We start from the raw sequence: 16,260 nt of genomic DNA on the forward strand, positions 1-16,260 counted from the left end.
ATGTCCTGATTTAAGTTTGTTGACAACTTTACATCCCTTATTGCAGATTGAAACATTTAACCATCACCATGCAGAAGATCCTAAATAATACAACTAACTAATATTATATCTCATGTTTTATTCATTTAGAGAGATGTGCAGGTTGCAGGTAGCATGGTGAAACTCATCTCAAGCCATTATACAAAAAACAACCAGACCAAAGGAAAAGTTGAACATGTACCTCAGCACTGGGTTCCATCCCAAATTAACAGGTACACACACTAATGCTTGAACCTGCATTCAACTCTGTCATTCTACATGGAGGTAAGTACATCACGTGTTTCTAGTGGTTCGTCTTTTTAACTGTGCTTCTGTAATAGGCCACTCTTTAATATGAGCTGGGTTTCAACTCGTAAAGTAAGTAATCATACTCTCATTGATTTATCATGGCAAGTACCTAAGTTACTGATGATTACTTTTACTTGCTACAGAAAAATGTTGAAGCAGGAGATGTAACCAAATCCCACAATAGAGACAAATCAAACTCCAATTACAAGAGGTAGTCACATTCATCTCAAGAAGTTGACATTTTGCACGCAATGCGTTTAAATCTTGTCTTTGTTGTACAGGAAAGATGTTTTTACATTTTACACTGATGAATCATTCAGCGTAGGGGTAAATCTTTGTTTTCCGCCTTATAATATCTGAATGCATTACAACTATTAAAGGTGAACTGCACTTTTTTGGGAATTTTGCCCATCGTTCACAACCATTATGAAAGACATGATGACGGATGATTTTTTTTTCAATGCATTCTAAATATAAATACATTTGATCAAAAGTCCGCTTACAATGGAGCCTATGGGAGCTGCTCTATTCTGCCTATAAAGCCCTTAAAAAACATCTACTCTCACTCACTCACTCACTCACTCACTCATCCCATGGCCTAGGAGGCCGTAGGGGTGTCATGGTGGATGCTTGGGCAGTCAGGGATCTCCAGCGCTCACGATCTTCTGCTGTTCGTAGCAGGGTTTGGAAGCTGCAGCCAAAAAACATCTACAAACACCTCCATTAAGGTTTTATGTACACTACCGTTCAAAAGTTTGGGGTCACCCAAACAATTTTGTGGAATAGCCTTCATTTCTAAGAACAAGAATAGACTGTCAAGTTTCAGATGAAAGTTCTCTTTTTCTGGCTATTCTGAGCGTTTAATTGACCCCACAAATGTGATGCTCCAAAAACTCAATCTGCTCAAAGGAAGGTCAGTTTTGTAGCTTCTCTAACGAGCTAAACTGTTTTCAGATGTGTGAACATGATTGCACAAGGTTTTTCTAATCATCAATTAGCCTTCTGAGCCAATGAGCAAACACATTGTACCATTAGAACACTGGAGTGATAGTTGCTGGAAATGGGCCTCTATACACCTATGTAGATATTGCACCAAAAACCAGACATTTGCAGCTAGAATAGTCATTTACCACATTAGCAATGTATAGAGTGTATTTCTTTAAAGTTAAGACTAGTTTAAAGTTATCTTCATTGAAAAGTACAGTGCTTTTCCTTCAAAAATAAGGACATTTCAATGTGACCCCAAACTTTTGAACGGTAGTGTACATGCTGAGAGTATATGTATTATGTAGTAACAGACACATTTATAATAACATATTATTTACGTATTTTGCTCATTTTACGCATATGCGCCACATTAATTTAAAAAACGCATCACGACACTGGCTTTTTTTAACATCGCTGATTTGTACTCACTGCAGACTTTATGAGAGCCAACAAACACAATACAACATCACTTACTGTACAAGGTCTGCTGTCAGTAGGAAGCCAACTGCTAAGATGTTCATTTATTCCTATTTAGATGATGAATGACTCATAATACTCGCAAAGAAAGGGGAGGTGAAGCTAAACATCTTTTCGTGTTCTTGCCATTTCCAAGTCTAATTTAGCTGTCAAGGCTGAGTGTCCTCAGCCTTGTTCTATCTAAGTGAGAGGCATGATTTATAATCTACAAAAAACTTCCAGGGAGCAGGGAAGCATGGAAACCGCTTACCACTCGATGTAGCCATTACATACAAGCTCGTGATCATGGCGCAGCTATAAATAGTTTGTCTGCGTTAGCACTTATAATAATTGTTGGCGCTTTTTGGATGATATTTTATGGGCGGAATAGAGGACATCAAATTGACTCCGCTGTAAGCGGACATTTATTTGTGTTTATTTACAAGCTAGAATGCATTCAAAAAAATTCATCCATCCCTAAGTCTTTCATAATGATTGTGAACGATAGTCAAAATTCCCCCAAAAAAGTGCAGTTCCCATTTTTAAATGTTAGCTTTTAACTTTATTGTCATGTTATCTCTGTTCAGGGAAAGGACAAAACACTCTTTGAAACATCTTCAGTATCAAGCAAGTATGTCTGCTGGCCAACTCTGGGCCGTCACTTTGTCTGAATTATGTATAATTAATCTGAGCAGCACAGTGAAGCATGTGGTTAGGACAAGTGCCTCATTTCCAGGTTGTTCTGGGTTCGGATCGCAACATCGACATTTCTGTGTAAAGTTTGTACGTTCTAACTGATGCTTGAGTGTGAATGTGAGAGGGAATAGTTGTTGATCCATATGTGCTCTGCAATTGACCAGTAACCAGTTCAATGTCTCTCACCCAGCTCCATTCTCACTTCAGCTTTGACCCTGAACATAATATGCGCAACAAAATGAGTGAATGAATATATAACTAATTACTACCTGTATGTATTTGCTTTTTGCCAGAGGCGCTCATCACTCTTCAGTTCAAACAAACACAAAAAGAGAACCTACATCAAAAGTATCTTTTTTGTTTTTACACAATTTTTTTTTTCACTCTGTATTTGATTATTACACGTGTTGGCATATGATGCAATGTATCTCTGGGTGTGGGCCTGTGCTTTACATTGCAGCTGAAGCAGAATGTGAAGAAGAAACTGTTCAGTGACACAGACACAGACTACGGCACTACCGATGTCAGCTGGCTGAAAGAGACTAGCAAGAAACCGAATATATTTACCTATGGCAAAAACCCACTACCCACTATGTCCAAAGCGAGGCAGCCTAATACTTCAAGTAGGCTGTTTATCGTCCTAATCGATATGTGTGAGATGTTGGTAAAATATTTTTATCTTTTTGTCAATGGCAGATGAATCCCTGATTTTACCCCCAAAACATAGAAAAAGCAAACCCAACAAGGTGGGACATAATTTTTTCATGGTGCGGTACAACAGTCATCCACAAGGTGTCATTGTTTTCCAGAACATACCAAATATGGGGCAGACAATGGAACAACCAAAGAATGTCAGTAAGTCTGTGGCAGTACCTGGCAGGCCCAGCATTGCTAACAGGAGACCCCAGCGAGCTGCAGCTTCTTCCAAAAACTACAAGGAGACAGAAACTGATGAGAGTCAATCAGAATCAGATAAGGCTCTAACAAGCAAGGTAATGGTCCTTCAGGAATTGTGTGTTAACTTGTACCATTTTAATTGACTACATGTCCTGGCCTGCATGCATCACAATAGTCGCAATGGGATTCCCTCTTTTCTTAGTCAATAGCTTTTTACTGATGATAGGTTGACAGACATATACAGGGATTTAGCATGTCTTTAAAAAACATTAAATGGATTTAGCAAATATTTAGGCTTTAAATGGCATTAAAAAGTATTCAATTCAATGTCTACAGGCATTAAAAAATTAATATAATTGTAGGCCCGGGTCGATAATTAATTGAACGATAAATGAAAATGAACTCTTGTAATTTTGCCTTCATCGATAAATTGCTCAGTTCTGTTTGTTTTTTCTTTCGTCTAGCTTTCAAACTGGATACAACGGGTCTCAGTCTGTGCATTGCTCTCCGCACTTGAGCTTTTTTATTTGACAGTAACGGGACAAGGGGTAGAAAATGGATGGATGGAATTACATTAACAGAGTGAGCCTCTTGCCAGTAATCCACAATCTTTGTTTCCGTATGCACAGGCAGGACCTACTTGCAATTCTCTTCCACATGTTTTACTGTGTGTGGTAGTGGTCTTATTATACACTGGCATCTGAAGCGACGCTCATTTTCATGATGGAGCTGGGTCTAGTCGTTTTGAAACAACGGTCACTTTTAATGTACACATTGCTTTGAAATCGTAGGAGAACACGTTCGCAAAGGTGGGCTGTGCAAATCCCGGAAATGATGTAACAATCACAGCTATTTTTAAAGGAGGGGGTTATTTCAAATATAAAATGATACATAAAATACAAGTAATCATGTCTATACATGTTTTCAAATATGTACATAGACATTATTTTTGTTGTCTATAATTTTCAAACAGTAATTTAAAGGGGCTGTTTGCAACATTTAGACAGAGGGTGTCAACTTTCCAATATATTTTACACAGTATATTCCGCCCTCTAATCGCTTCTCTTACGTAATAACGTAACTACGTACATACATATGTACGTAATGGCGTAATCACATACGTATGTAACACATCCACGCGCCTTAACTTTAGGTGTTGTAAGCGAATAATAGCAATTTGGATAGTTAGTGTTAGCTGTCATTGAATGTATATTCTATCATAACAACAACATAACTGTAAATTGTTAGTCGCTTCTCTTTGACTGTTTTTGTTTATGTGCACGCGCTCCGTGCGCTTACGTGTTGACGAGAGCGGGTGAGTGATCGCAGTGAATACCAATCATTTTATTTGGGCCGTTAAACATTTTTATTACAAACCCCGTTTCCATATGATTTGGGAAATTGTGTTAGATGTAAATATGAACGGAATACAATGATTTGCAAATCATTTTCAACCCATATTCAGTTGAATATGCTACAAAGACAACATATTTGATGTTCAAACTGATAAACTTTTTTTTTTTTGCAAATAATCATTAACTTTAGAATTTGATGCCAGCAACACGTGACAAAGAAGTTGGGAAAGGTGGCAATAAATACTGATAAAGTTGAGGAATGCTCATCAAACACTTATTTGGAACATCCCACCGGTGAACAGGTGGGTGCCATGATTGGGTATAAAAGTAGATTCCATGAAATGCTCAGTCATTCACAAACAAGGATGGGGCGAGGGTCACCACTTTGTCAACAAATGCGTGAGCAAATTGTTGAACAGTTTAAGAAAATCCTTTCTCAACCAGCTATTGCAAGGAATTTAGGGACTTCACCATCTACGGTCCGTAATATCATCAAAGGGTTAAAAGAATCTGGAGAAATCACTGCACGTAAGCAGCTAAACCCGTGACCTTCGATCCCTCAGGCTGTACTGCATCAACAAGCGACATCATTGTGTAAAGGATATCACCACATGGGCTCAGGAACACTTCAGAAACCCACTGTCAGTAACTACAGTTGGTCGCTACATCTGTAAGTGCAAGTTAAAACTACTATGCAAGGCGAAAACTGTTTATCAACAACACCCAGAAACGCAGTCGGCTTCGCTGGGCCTGAGCTCATCTAAGATGGACTGATACAAAGTGGAAAAGTGTTCTGTGGTCTGACGAGTCCACATTTCAAATTGTTTTTGGAAACTGTGGACGTTGTGTCCTCCGGACCAAAGAGGAAAAGAACCATCCGGATTGTTATAGGCGCAAAGTTGAAACGCCAGCATCTGTGATGGTATGGGGGTTTATTAGTGCCCAAGACATGGGTAACTTACACATCTGTGAAAGCGCCATTAATGCTGAAAGGTACATACAGGTTTTGGAGCAACATATGTTGCCATCCAAGCAACGTTACCATGGACGCCCCTGCTTATTTCAGCAAAACAATTCCAAGCCACGTGTTACATCAACGTGGCTTCATGGTAAAAGAGTGCGGGTACTAGACTGGCCTGCCTGTAGTCCAGACCTGTCTCCCATTGAAAATGTGTGGCGCATTATGAAGCCTAAAATACCACAACGGAGACCCCCGGACTGTTGAACAACTTAAGCTGTACATCAAGCAAGAATGGGAAAGAATTCCACCTGCGAAGCTTAAAAAATGTGTCTCCTCAGTTCCCAAACGTTTACTGAGTGTTGTTAAAAGGAAAGGCCATGTAACACAGTGGTGAACATGCCCTTTCCCGACTACTTTGGCACGTGTTGCAGCCATGAAATTCTAAGTTAATTATTATTTGCAAAAAAAAAAAAATGTATGAGTTTGAACATCAAATATCTTGTCTATGTAGTGCATTCAATTGAATATGGGTTGAAAAGGATTTGCAAATCATTGTATTCCGTTTATATTTACATCCTACACAATTTCCCAACTCATATGGAAACGGGGTTTGTATGTTTTTCTTTTTTTATGCATTCTATGACATTAATAAATAAATAAGCCTGCCAACAATTCAGTCAATAAGGGCTCTCTATTCCGCACACTAAAACTCTCTAAATAACCATCCAAAGCCCGACAACAATACTCCATTAACATATCGTGACCTGAATATTTACCAAATATTAGTGATGTTGTTATTACCAACGCTAACACGTACAAACTATTTTTACGCGGCGCATTGACACCACAGAGATAACTATAGCTTATGCTGCTGTCCTGTGAGGCGGCCGGTGTCCTGCTGCTGCTGCATTGCATCAGGGCTTGTCAAAGATATTGTGGCTTATAAATCATGCCACTCATCTGAACGATAAGAGGATTTATCCATAAATCTTGAAGTTATTCATCTGTGACATTCGATTTATACCTGGTGATGGAGACAAAGACATGACAACCAAAGATGGTGTATGCAAGCAGCAACTTTTTGCTTTGTCAACAATTTGCTCACGCATTTGTTGACAAAGTGGTGACCCTCGCCCCATCCTTGTTTGTGAATGACTGAGCATTTCATGGAACCTACTTTTATACCCAATCATGGCACCCACCTGTTCCAATTTTGCCTGTTCACCTGTGGGATGTTCCAAATAAGTGTTTGATGAGCATTCCTCAACTTTCTCAGTATGTATTGCCACCTTTCCCAACTTCTTTGTCACATGTTGCCGGCATCAAATTCTGAAGTTAATGATTATTTGCAAAAAAAAAAAATGTTTATCAGTTTGAACATCAAATATGTTGTCTTTGTAGCATATTCAACTGAATATGGGTTGAAAATTATTTGCAAATCATTGTATTCCGTTTATATTTACATCTAACACAATTTCCCAACTCATATGGAAACGGGGTTTGTATGTGTTAATGGCTTACATAGGGATTGTGAATGATAAACAGCACATCTCTTTCTACTTTTTGCATATTTCCAGTATGTCTAATCTGCTGATATGGTCAGAGTGAAAAAGCTTTTCCATGGTGATGTCATCCTACGAAAATTGCCAAAGTCTTTCGTAGCGGAATATTAAAAATGGGCGTCTGAAATTGTAGCATTTTGTGATGCTTAGATCAGGGGTCACCAACGCGGTGCCCGCGGGCACCAGGTCGCCCGTAAGGACCAGATGAGTCGCCCGCGGGCCTGTTCTTAAAAAAAAAAAAAAAAAAAAAAAAATTTAAAATTTTTTTTTTTTTTTTTTTTTTTTTTAATTAAATCTACATAGAAAAAACACAAGATACACTTTCAATCAGTGCATCAACCCAAACAACCTCCCCCATGCACACTCATCCACACCCACTCACACAAAAGGGGTTATTTCTTTCTGCTACCAATATTCTGGTTCCCACAACATAGACAACACATCTGCAAGGGACACAGTCCCTGAAGCACACATGATTGTATAGGCTGCTGGTCCACTAACATTTTCATTAATTACTATTTTTTATGTAATTATTTTTATATTGTTTTACTTTCTTTTTTTTTCCAAGAAAATGTTTTTTATTTATTTATCTTATTTTATTTTATTTTTTTAAAAAGGGCCTTATCTTCAACAGACCAGGTTGTCAATGAAATTAGATTTGTCTAAAGGGTTTTTTAAACCAGGCCCAGTCCAGATAAAGTCCAAGTCGGACTCAGCAACACACACCGTCATTCATGTACACAGAAAAAAATTAGGGAACACAACAGATTGCATATAATTTATAAACAAAATTACATTTTCAAAATAAGCATTTATGTACAGTCCAGATTATGTCCAGGTCACTCAAATTAGGGAACACAACAACAGATATCATATAATCTATAAACATAATTATACTTTCAAAATAAGCCTTTGAGGACTTCTCATCTTTTTTTTAAATGTTTTTTGGCATCATTATCGTTTTCAACCATGTAACTTTCTAAAGTTAGAAAATACTGAATAAATGTTTTAAAGAAAGTAATACTAAGCGAATATCTGTTTTTGGCCTTAAAAATAAACATTTTACTGAGTACTATAATTAAATTGACTAAATCATGATTGTCAATGAACTCTCCTAAAATAACAGAAACCACATTAAGCTTCATAAACAAACTAATCCTTAAACACATTTTTTCAACTTCCACCCAAAACAAAGACACAATATGACAATACCAAAACAAATGCAGGGTGGATTCAGGCTCCTGACAACAAAATCGGCAATCATCTGACTCTGTCATACTCCATAATTTTAACATTTTCCCTGTGGGTAAGAAGTTATAAATAATTTTAATTTGAAAATAACGATTTTGCACATCGATAGTGGTTTTATAGATTAGTTTGAATATGGCATCCCATGGCAACGGGCAGTCAAAAAAGTCCTCCCATTTTCCATTTGTGTTGTATGAGGCAGCCTTCAAAGATTTCTTTATTAAATAAAAAGTATATGTTTTTCTATTTATTTTAGTTCCTTTTTGCCAACTAGAATTTCTTATTAGAGGTTTACAAACTAATAATTTAGTAGTTCCATAATTAATTATTTGTTTCCATCTTTTCCCAATTACTCCAGTTAGTTGATAAAATGAAAAGCTTGAGCAAGCATCACCATACATAGCTCTAAATTCATCATACTTCATAATTTTACCATTCTCATTGATAATATCATTGACAAAAATGATTCCTCTTTCAAACATATTTTTCCAAAAGAAAGGCTTTCCATCTATTACAATATTAGAGTTCATCCATATTAACTGCTGCAAAATATCGTCTCTTTTTTCTGGCACATAAAATTGAAAACACCACTATGAGTGGATTGTTTCCTTTATGAACCCCGCCAGGTTTCCCAGCAGACTCTCTGGGAGGGGATCACTTGTAAAAAAGGATACAATTTCTTTTGATACAGTACATGTTTTTTGTCCAACAGGACATTTGTGTACCACTCAATGTTTAAATACATCTTTGGAACAATTGATGCTTTTAAAGACAGACACATAGCTTCAAGGTTGAGAAGTTTCAGGCCCCCATATTCATACTCTTTGTACAAAACCTTTCTTTTAATCTTTTCTGGTTTGCCGTTCCAGACAAAATCGAAGACCCTCCGCTCATAAATCTTAAAAAAGTTTTGTGATGGAGCTGGTAATGACAAAAACAAATAAATAAATTGAGGAATAATTAACGAGTTGGCAATAGACATTTTACCATACAAGGTTAGGGATTTCCCTTTCCATAACTGCATAATTTTGTCCATCTTTCTTAGTCGATTATCATAATTTACTGAGCCTAGATCTTCCAGATTTTCTGGGACAACAACACCAAGTATGTTAACTGGTCCATCTGTCCACAAAACAGGCACTTTGCATTCCATTCGAAAGGACGTTCCCTTTAGATTTCCGATCCTTAACATTTTACATTTATCATAATTAAGCTTAAGGCCAGATTGCTGTGAAAATATGTCCAAAAGATTAAGAAGATTCCGCAAACAATGAGGAAAAATCTTATCTTTGTGAATCAGCCTTTTCTGACATGAACTTCATCAAGAACAAACACAGAACACGCCTCAGTGATGCACATCTGCAAGACTCACTCAGAGTTGCAGTGTCAAGTTACACACCAGAGTACAACACACTAGTTAACAGCATGCAATGCCAGGCTTCCCACTAACTGACAAAGAAACAGATAACAGATTTGGTGTCCAGTTCAAAGTGTGACATGATTTAAAAATTTGAGAGTTTACTTTTGTAGTTTACATGAGTTATTATTTGTACAAACATGGTGCAAAGTAATTCATGATTTGTTAAAAAATGTTAGTGGCTAGCTAGTTAAAATGGGATATTGTGATTTCACAAGACTGTCTTAGAAGTGATCATTTGAAAATGTTCAATTTGAAAAATGTGCACTTAGAGAAAATATAAAAATAAAGTGTTGCATATTGATATTTATCTGTTTCTATATATATTTATTGTGAGAAATCATTAAGATGATCAGTGTTTCCACAAAGATAAATATCATTAATTATTAATAATAACAGAGTTAAAGGTAAATTGAGCAATTTGGCTACTTCTGGCAATTTATTTAAGTGTGTATCTAACTGGTAGCCCTTCGCATTAATCACTACCCAAGAAGTAGCCCTTGGTTTCAAAAAGGTTGGTGACCCCTGGCTTAGATGGTATTTTCACATACTTTACGGATTGGAAATACAATGGAATATGGTCTAAAGGTGTGGCGTGGGTCGGTTGTTAGAGTGGCTGTGCCAGCAACTTGAGGGTTCCAGGTTTGATCCCCGCTTCCGCCATCTTAGTCACTGCTGTATCCACTTGGGCAAGACACTTTACCCACCTGCTCCCTGTGACACCCACACTGGTTTAAATGTAGCTTAAAGAGGTAGATAATGGGTTTTACTATGAAAAAGCGCTTTGAGTTTCTAGAGAAAAGCGCTATATAACTATAATTCACTTCACTTAATGGATACAATGAAACACAATTAGGCATATAAAGTCAACTTCTTTTTCCTTTCTACTGGTACTTTAAGGTTGTCAGGGAGTGATGTCTACCAACGTACACATGGGCCAACCACACTTGCTGGCCTCTGTTTTACAGGCCTATACAATTGCTGGAAAAAATATTGTCACACAATTTATTTTGATCATATAAACATTTAATAATTTTGATTGGAAGTAGAGGCGTGAGGCAAAACCTTTTAATTTGCTATTGCAAAAGGCAGGTATGCAAAGTCAGAACACCAGATGCTTGGAATGCTACATTGAAGGTAGAAAAGCGCTATACAAGTATAATCAATTTACAAATTACATCTTGTAAACGTGCTCAAGCTATGGCGAAAATGCGAAAAGAAATACATGTCGGGAAAATGCAAATATCAGCAAAAGTGGCTGGCTAACTTAGTTAAAATCCGTCGATTGTAAATTTAGAGAGGCGTTCTGCAGCGTGCGCAAAAACACCTCACACTTTGCTCAATGGGCATCACACACAGGGAAATCACACATGCTATTGGCTAAACACAAATCGCCATTTTAAGCGAGGCAGCATTTAACAGTGCCAAATTTCTTTGGTGTGACCAACAAAGCAACTTCTGCTGTCGTCACCACAACTGGCAGCTGCAGCTACCACAACAGAAAAATAAATAAAGATAAATTCTCAGATAAAACAGTTTTGTGAGCCAATTCTTATTTACTAGAGAGTAAGATTATCACTGTCGAACGCTTACAATTTTGTCTGTAGAGACAGTTGACTATATATAATAACTATATAGCTCGGTTGGTAGAGTGGCCGTGCCAGCAACTTGAGGGTTGCAGGTTTGATCCCCGCTTCCGCCATCCTAGTCACTGCCGTTGTCTCCTTGGGCAAGACACTTTACCCACCTGCTCCCAGTGCCACCTACACTGGTTTAAATGTAACATAGATATTGGGTTTCACTATGTAAAGCGCTTTGAGTCACTAGAGAAAAAGCGCTATATAAATATAATTCACTTCACTTCACTTCAACTATATGCAGTAAGACATGGGCATTACATTTGTTTTAAATGGCATTAAAAAGGCATTAAAAGCATTCAATTACGGTTGGTTTGTTGATACCTGCAGAAACTGTGATATAGCCATGCGTATTATAGACAGGCTATATTAATCATGGAATCAAGAAAACGTAATTTGTATTTATTGCATTGTAATCCAGAAAACAATCCACAGAAAACATTGTAAAATCATAATCTTTATAATAACCACAAAGTAGTGATGCATGGAATTTTGGGGCGAAAATTATCTCAAAGTTGCTATTTTGGCAGAAAAACTTTCTAAATTGAAACATTGCTGAAAACGAATGTTGTGCAGGAAAGCAGGAAACACACACTTGTCTAAAGTGGAGTGGAGCAGAGCATACTTTTTTTTGTCCTACCCGGCGCTTTTCCGGTCCCGTTTTTTCCCTGGATTTTTACTGCCCTTGAAAAAATTTTTATTTCCAGTACTGCCGCTACCGCAGCGATTGGGTTCGCTCAACTCAAGCCTCAGCGACACTTAGGAATGGGCTTGTGCAAGGAGCACGGAAAATTGCATTTTACGCGATTCATTTAATTGAACAACCTGAGAGAGATGGTTAGACATGAAGACAACGGACAAAACATCTCTGCCAAAAATCCAAACCTTGTGTGAATATTTTGACAAATAGTAGACCTATTATATTTACCTAAAGATTAACAAGTTGCTGTTTACACATTCTGATGCTTTCTGTGACATCAACGAAAAAATTACCTGAGCCAGCTTGAAAGATTTCACAATTTTAGGCTCCATGAAGGAGCCCAGAATTGTTTGTATTTTCATTTACGCAATATTATAGATTATCTCACGAGGAAACCTTTAATAAAATTCACTAACTACTAAGTACATTTGTCATAGTGGATAGCTAGAAGTTGGGACACACTGCTGTGATACAAGGGACTTTGGTTTTAGTCCCGTTGTGGCCATTTATTTAAAAATGTTTAATAATTGATAAAACATTGATTTGTGATGGAAATGAATATTCTGTATTTGTTCCCAATTTTCCAGGAAATTTCCCATATTTTAATTTGAAATGTAAATGTTGACAGGTATGGAAGCAACATGTTTGTGGTGTGGACATAAAGTACTTCAATATAACCGAAAAAAAGACCAGTGGGCAAGACCAGTGGGCAGCAATTTACAAACATGCAATGTGGAAATATCAAGAGGGGAATTTTCTGTAAACTTCAATGGCTTTATTTTAGGGATTTTAGTACATGGTCTTGGCCTTAACCCTTGTGTGGTGTTCGGGTCTGTGGGACCCGTTTTCGGTTTTTATTAAAAGAAAAATTATACAATTAATGAATTTTTCAAACTGAGACTCACTGGCTTTGGCTCATTTTCTGTGAAGAACATATATCAGAATACATATTTAATGAACACACACCATACACCCCCCCTACACATTTCTATTACATATAAGATGTCCGGGGTCCACTGGACCCGGGGCTAATAGAAGTGTGGAAATTGATGTTCTGTGTACCACACGCCCACACACACACACACACACACACACACAGCAGGCCTAGACGGGGAGGACAGAGTGTAGGTACACAGAACATCAGAGGGTCAAATGTGCGACAAAATGAGCGCAGACAGTGTTGACAAACAATGTTGCAACCTTGTGTGGGAAGCGCAGGTGCAGAAACACAAAAGAAGAATCCCTGTGGGATGCAGAAACTGGCAGAGAAATTTCCATGCAACGTTCATATTGTTGTTACTCAGCCAGTGTTTGTGGGTCTTAGACTTAGACTTAGACTTACTTTTTATTGTCGTTCAAATTTGAACTTTACAGTACAGATAAGAACGAAATTTTGTTGCATTAGCTGGTTGGCAGTGCAGGATAAAAAAGCAATAAGGTGCAGATATAAATAAATAGATTACTGTACAGATAATTATATTGCACTTTTGCATAAGCATCCACGTTTATGGATGTATGTTATATTGTCTTTATATTCCAGCGAGTTCATCAATTTTTGGGGGGAATTGAGGGGATTATTATGATGCGTTCAAGAGTCTTACGGCCTGAAGGAAGAAGCTGTTACAGAACCTGGAGGTTCTGCTACAGAGGCTGCGGACCTCTTTCTAGAGTCCAGCAGTGAAAACAGTCCTTGGTGGGGGTGGGAGGAGTCTCTGCAGATTTTCTGAGCCCTGGTCAGGCAGCGGCTTTTTGCGATCTCCTGGATAGAAAGAAGAGGAGTCCTGATGATCTTTTCCGCCGTCCTCACCACTCTCTGGAGAGACTTCCAGTCTGAGGCACTGCAGGCTCCAGTCCAGACAGAGATGCAGTTGGTCAGCAGGCTCTCTATAGTGCCTCTGTAGAATGTGGTGAGAATGGGGGGAGGGAGCTGTGCTCTTTTCATCCGACGCAAAAAGTGCATGCGCTGCTGAGCTCTTTTTACAAGAGCTCCGGTGTGTAGGAACCAGGTTATATTGTCAGTTATCTGCACCTTCAGGAACTTGGTGCTGCTTACCATCTCCACCGCTGCGCCGTTGATGAAGAGTGGAGCGTGGCTGGACTGGTGCTTCCTGAAGTCGACGATGATCTCCTTGGTCTTGTCGACGTTCAGGACCAGGTTGTTGGTTCTGCACCAGTCAACCAGATGTTTCACCTCCTCCCTGTAGTTTGTGTCGTTGTTGTCACGGATGAGGCCCACTACTGTCGTGTACTTCACAATGTGGTTAGTAGTGGATCTGGCGCAGCAGTCATGGGTCATCAACGTGAACAGCAGCGGACTCAGGACGCAGCCCTGGGGGGAGCCGGTGCTCAGGGAGATGGCACTGGAGGTGTTGTTGCCCACTCTCACAGACTGGGGTCTGTCTGTGAGGAAGTCAAGCAGCCAGTTGCATAGGGGGGTACTGAATCCAAGGGGGGCCAGTTTGCTCATCAAGTGCTGCGGGATGATGGTGTTGAATGCCGAGTTGAAGTCCAGAAAAAACATCCGCACGTGTGTGTCCTTTCCTTCCAGATGTGCTAAGCTCAGGTGGAGTGCAGAGGAGATGGCGTCCTCTGTGGAGCGGTTAGGGCGATAAACAAACTGGTATGGGTCGAATGTGGGGGGAAGTCTGGAGACAATATATTCCTTTACCAGCCTCTCGAAGCACTTCATTACAGATGTTTTTAGGGATAAGTCAGTATTTTAACATAAAAGTGTTTGATTGTGAGGCATTAAAAGCCACAAAATGCAACGGGTCCATCAGACCCACAAACACTGGCTGAGTAACAACAATATGAACACCACCCAAGGGTTAAATGCAATGGTAATAACAATATAATTGTTTTGGTGTTTTAGTTTTCTGCATTGCTTTCCTTATTTTTGGTTTCAGACGAGAATTTTTATTTTGCTGCATCGCCATCATAGAGTAAGCACTTGAAACAAATCGGCTCTTTGAATTTTACAGATATACTAGCAATTTGTTGTCTTTAATGCTCAGATTTGTTTCACAAGACTCTTTTTTTTTATTGGGCCTTACTTATAGAACAAGTCAAAGGAATGGATGTCAAAAACTCAGAAGAGTAATGCAACTGATCATATGAACAAGACAAAGAGCACTGGAAAGAACACAACCAAAACCTGTAAGAAGCTCAAGGAAAACCCTTATGGCTGCCAGTCAGAGTTCTTAACTAATCAACGGACTCCTTTTAAGGTAAAGGCAATTCATTGGTCAGTGTTTGATTAATTTATTTTGCTGTTCGGATTAAGTTATTATCTCATCATGTGTATGTGTTAAGCATCCAACTGTTAGTGTACATATAAACAACTTTTTTCTTCATCAACAGACACAGGAAATTAGTTTTCATGGCAGCAAGTCCAATCTGCAGATTCATGCCCAAGAACAGAGAAACATGTCAAAGTGTCCTCTTCCTACCCCCCAGACCTCTCCTTCCCCCATCGAGAAGATGCGGTGTAAGTGGCTGTATTATATTAGATAAAAGCAATTTGATTTCATGGCAAATCAAGATGATTTCATAGTTGTGTTAGTTATTTGTAGCCTGCATACACAGTAGCTTTTGCTCTAGTTTGCTTTGAAGAATAATAGTAAACTGTATAAATCGAGTATTACATGTCTGCAGTGATATTGATGGTTGATGGACTGTTGCTTTACAAATGTAAAGTAAATACTCAGTTGAGCATTAAGTTCAGCTGTGTGAACAACAATGCTTTTTTTGAAAAGCATTGTTGTTCACACAGCTGAACTTAATGCTCAACTGAGTATTTACTTTACATTTGTAAAGCAACAGTCCATCAACCATCAATATCACTGCAGACATGTAATACTCGATTTATACAGTTTACTATTATTCTATTATATCTATTATACTATTATTCAGTTTACTATTATACCCCCCAGACCTCTCCTTCCCCCATCGAGAAGATGCGGTGTAAGAGGCTGTATTATATTAGATAAAAGCAATTTGATTTCATGGCAAATCAAG

At 38.4% G+C, this 16,260-nt stretch overlaps 1 protein-coding gene across 6 annotated transcripts in view; it reads left to right on the forward strand.

Moving 5' to 3' along the window:
• The window catches only part of sycp2 (synaptonemal complex protein 2), a 47,344-nt gene that overhangs the window by 16,961 nt on the left and 14,123 nt on the right, over positions 1-16,260 (forward strand). For all 6 annotated transcript variants that reach the window (XM_062054362.1, XM_062054363.1, XM_062054365.1 and 3 more), the window contains 11 exons: positions 130-251; positions 360-396; positions 471-538; positions 609-654; positions 2,358-2,401; positions 2,760-2,814; positions 2,927-3,089; positions 3,163-3,212; positions 3,276-3,458; positions 15,303-15,470; positions 15,604-15,730. In XM_062054362.1, the coding sequence (XP_061910346.1) occupies positions 130-251; positions 360-396; positions 471-538; positions 609-654; positions 2,358-2,401; positions 2,760-2,814; positions 2,927-3,089; positions 3,163-3,212; positions 3,276-3,458; positions 15,303-15,470; positions 15,604-15,730 (1,063 nt within the window). The remainder of the gene's footprint in view (positions 1-129; positions 252-359; positions 397-470; positions 539-608; positions 655-2,357; positions 2,402-2,759; positions 2,815-2,926; positions 3,090-3,162; positions 3,213-3,275; positions 3,459-15,302; positions 15,471-15,603; positions 15,731-16,260) is intronic.

The sequence above is a fragment of the Entelurus aequoreus genome, linkage group LG07 (assembly GCF_033978785.1).
Source record: "Entelurus aequoreus isolate RoL-2023_Sb linkage group LG07, RoL_Eaeq_v1.1, whole genome shotgun sequence".
NCBI classification, from domain to species: domain Eukaryota; kingdom Metazoa; phylum Chordata; class Actinopteri; order Syngnathiformes; family Syngnathidae; genus Entelurus; species Entelurus aequoreus.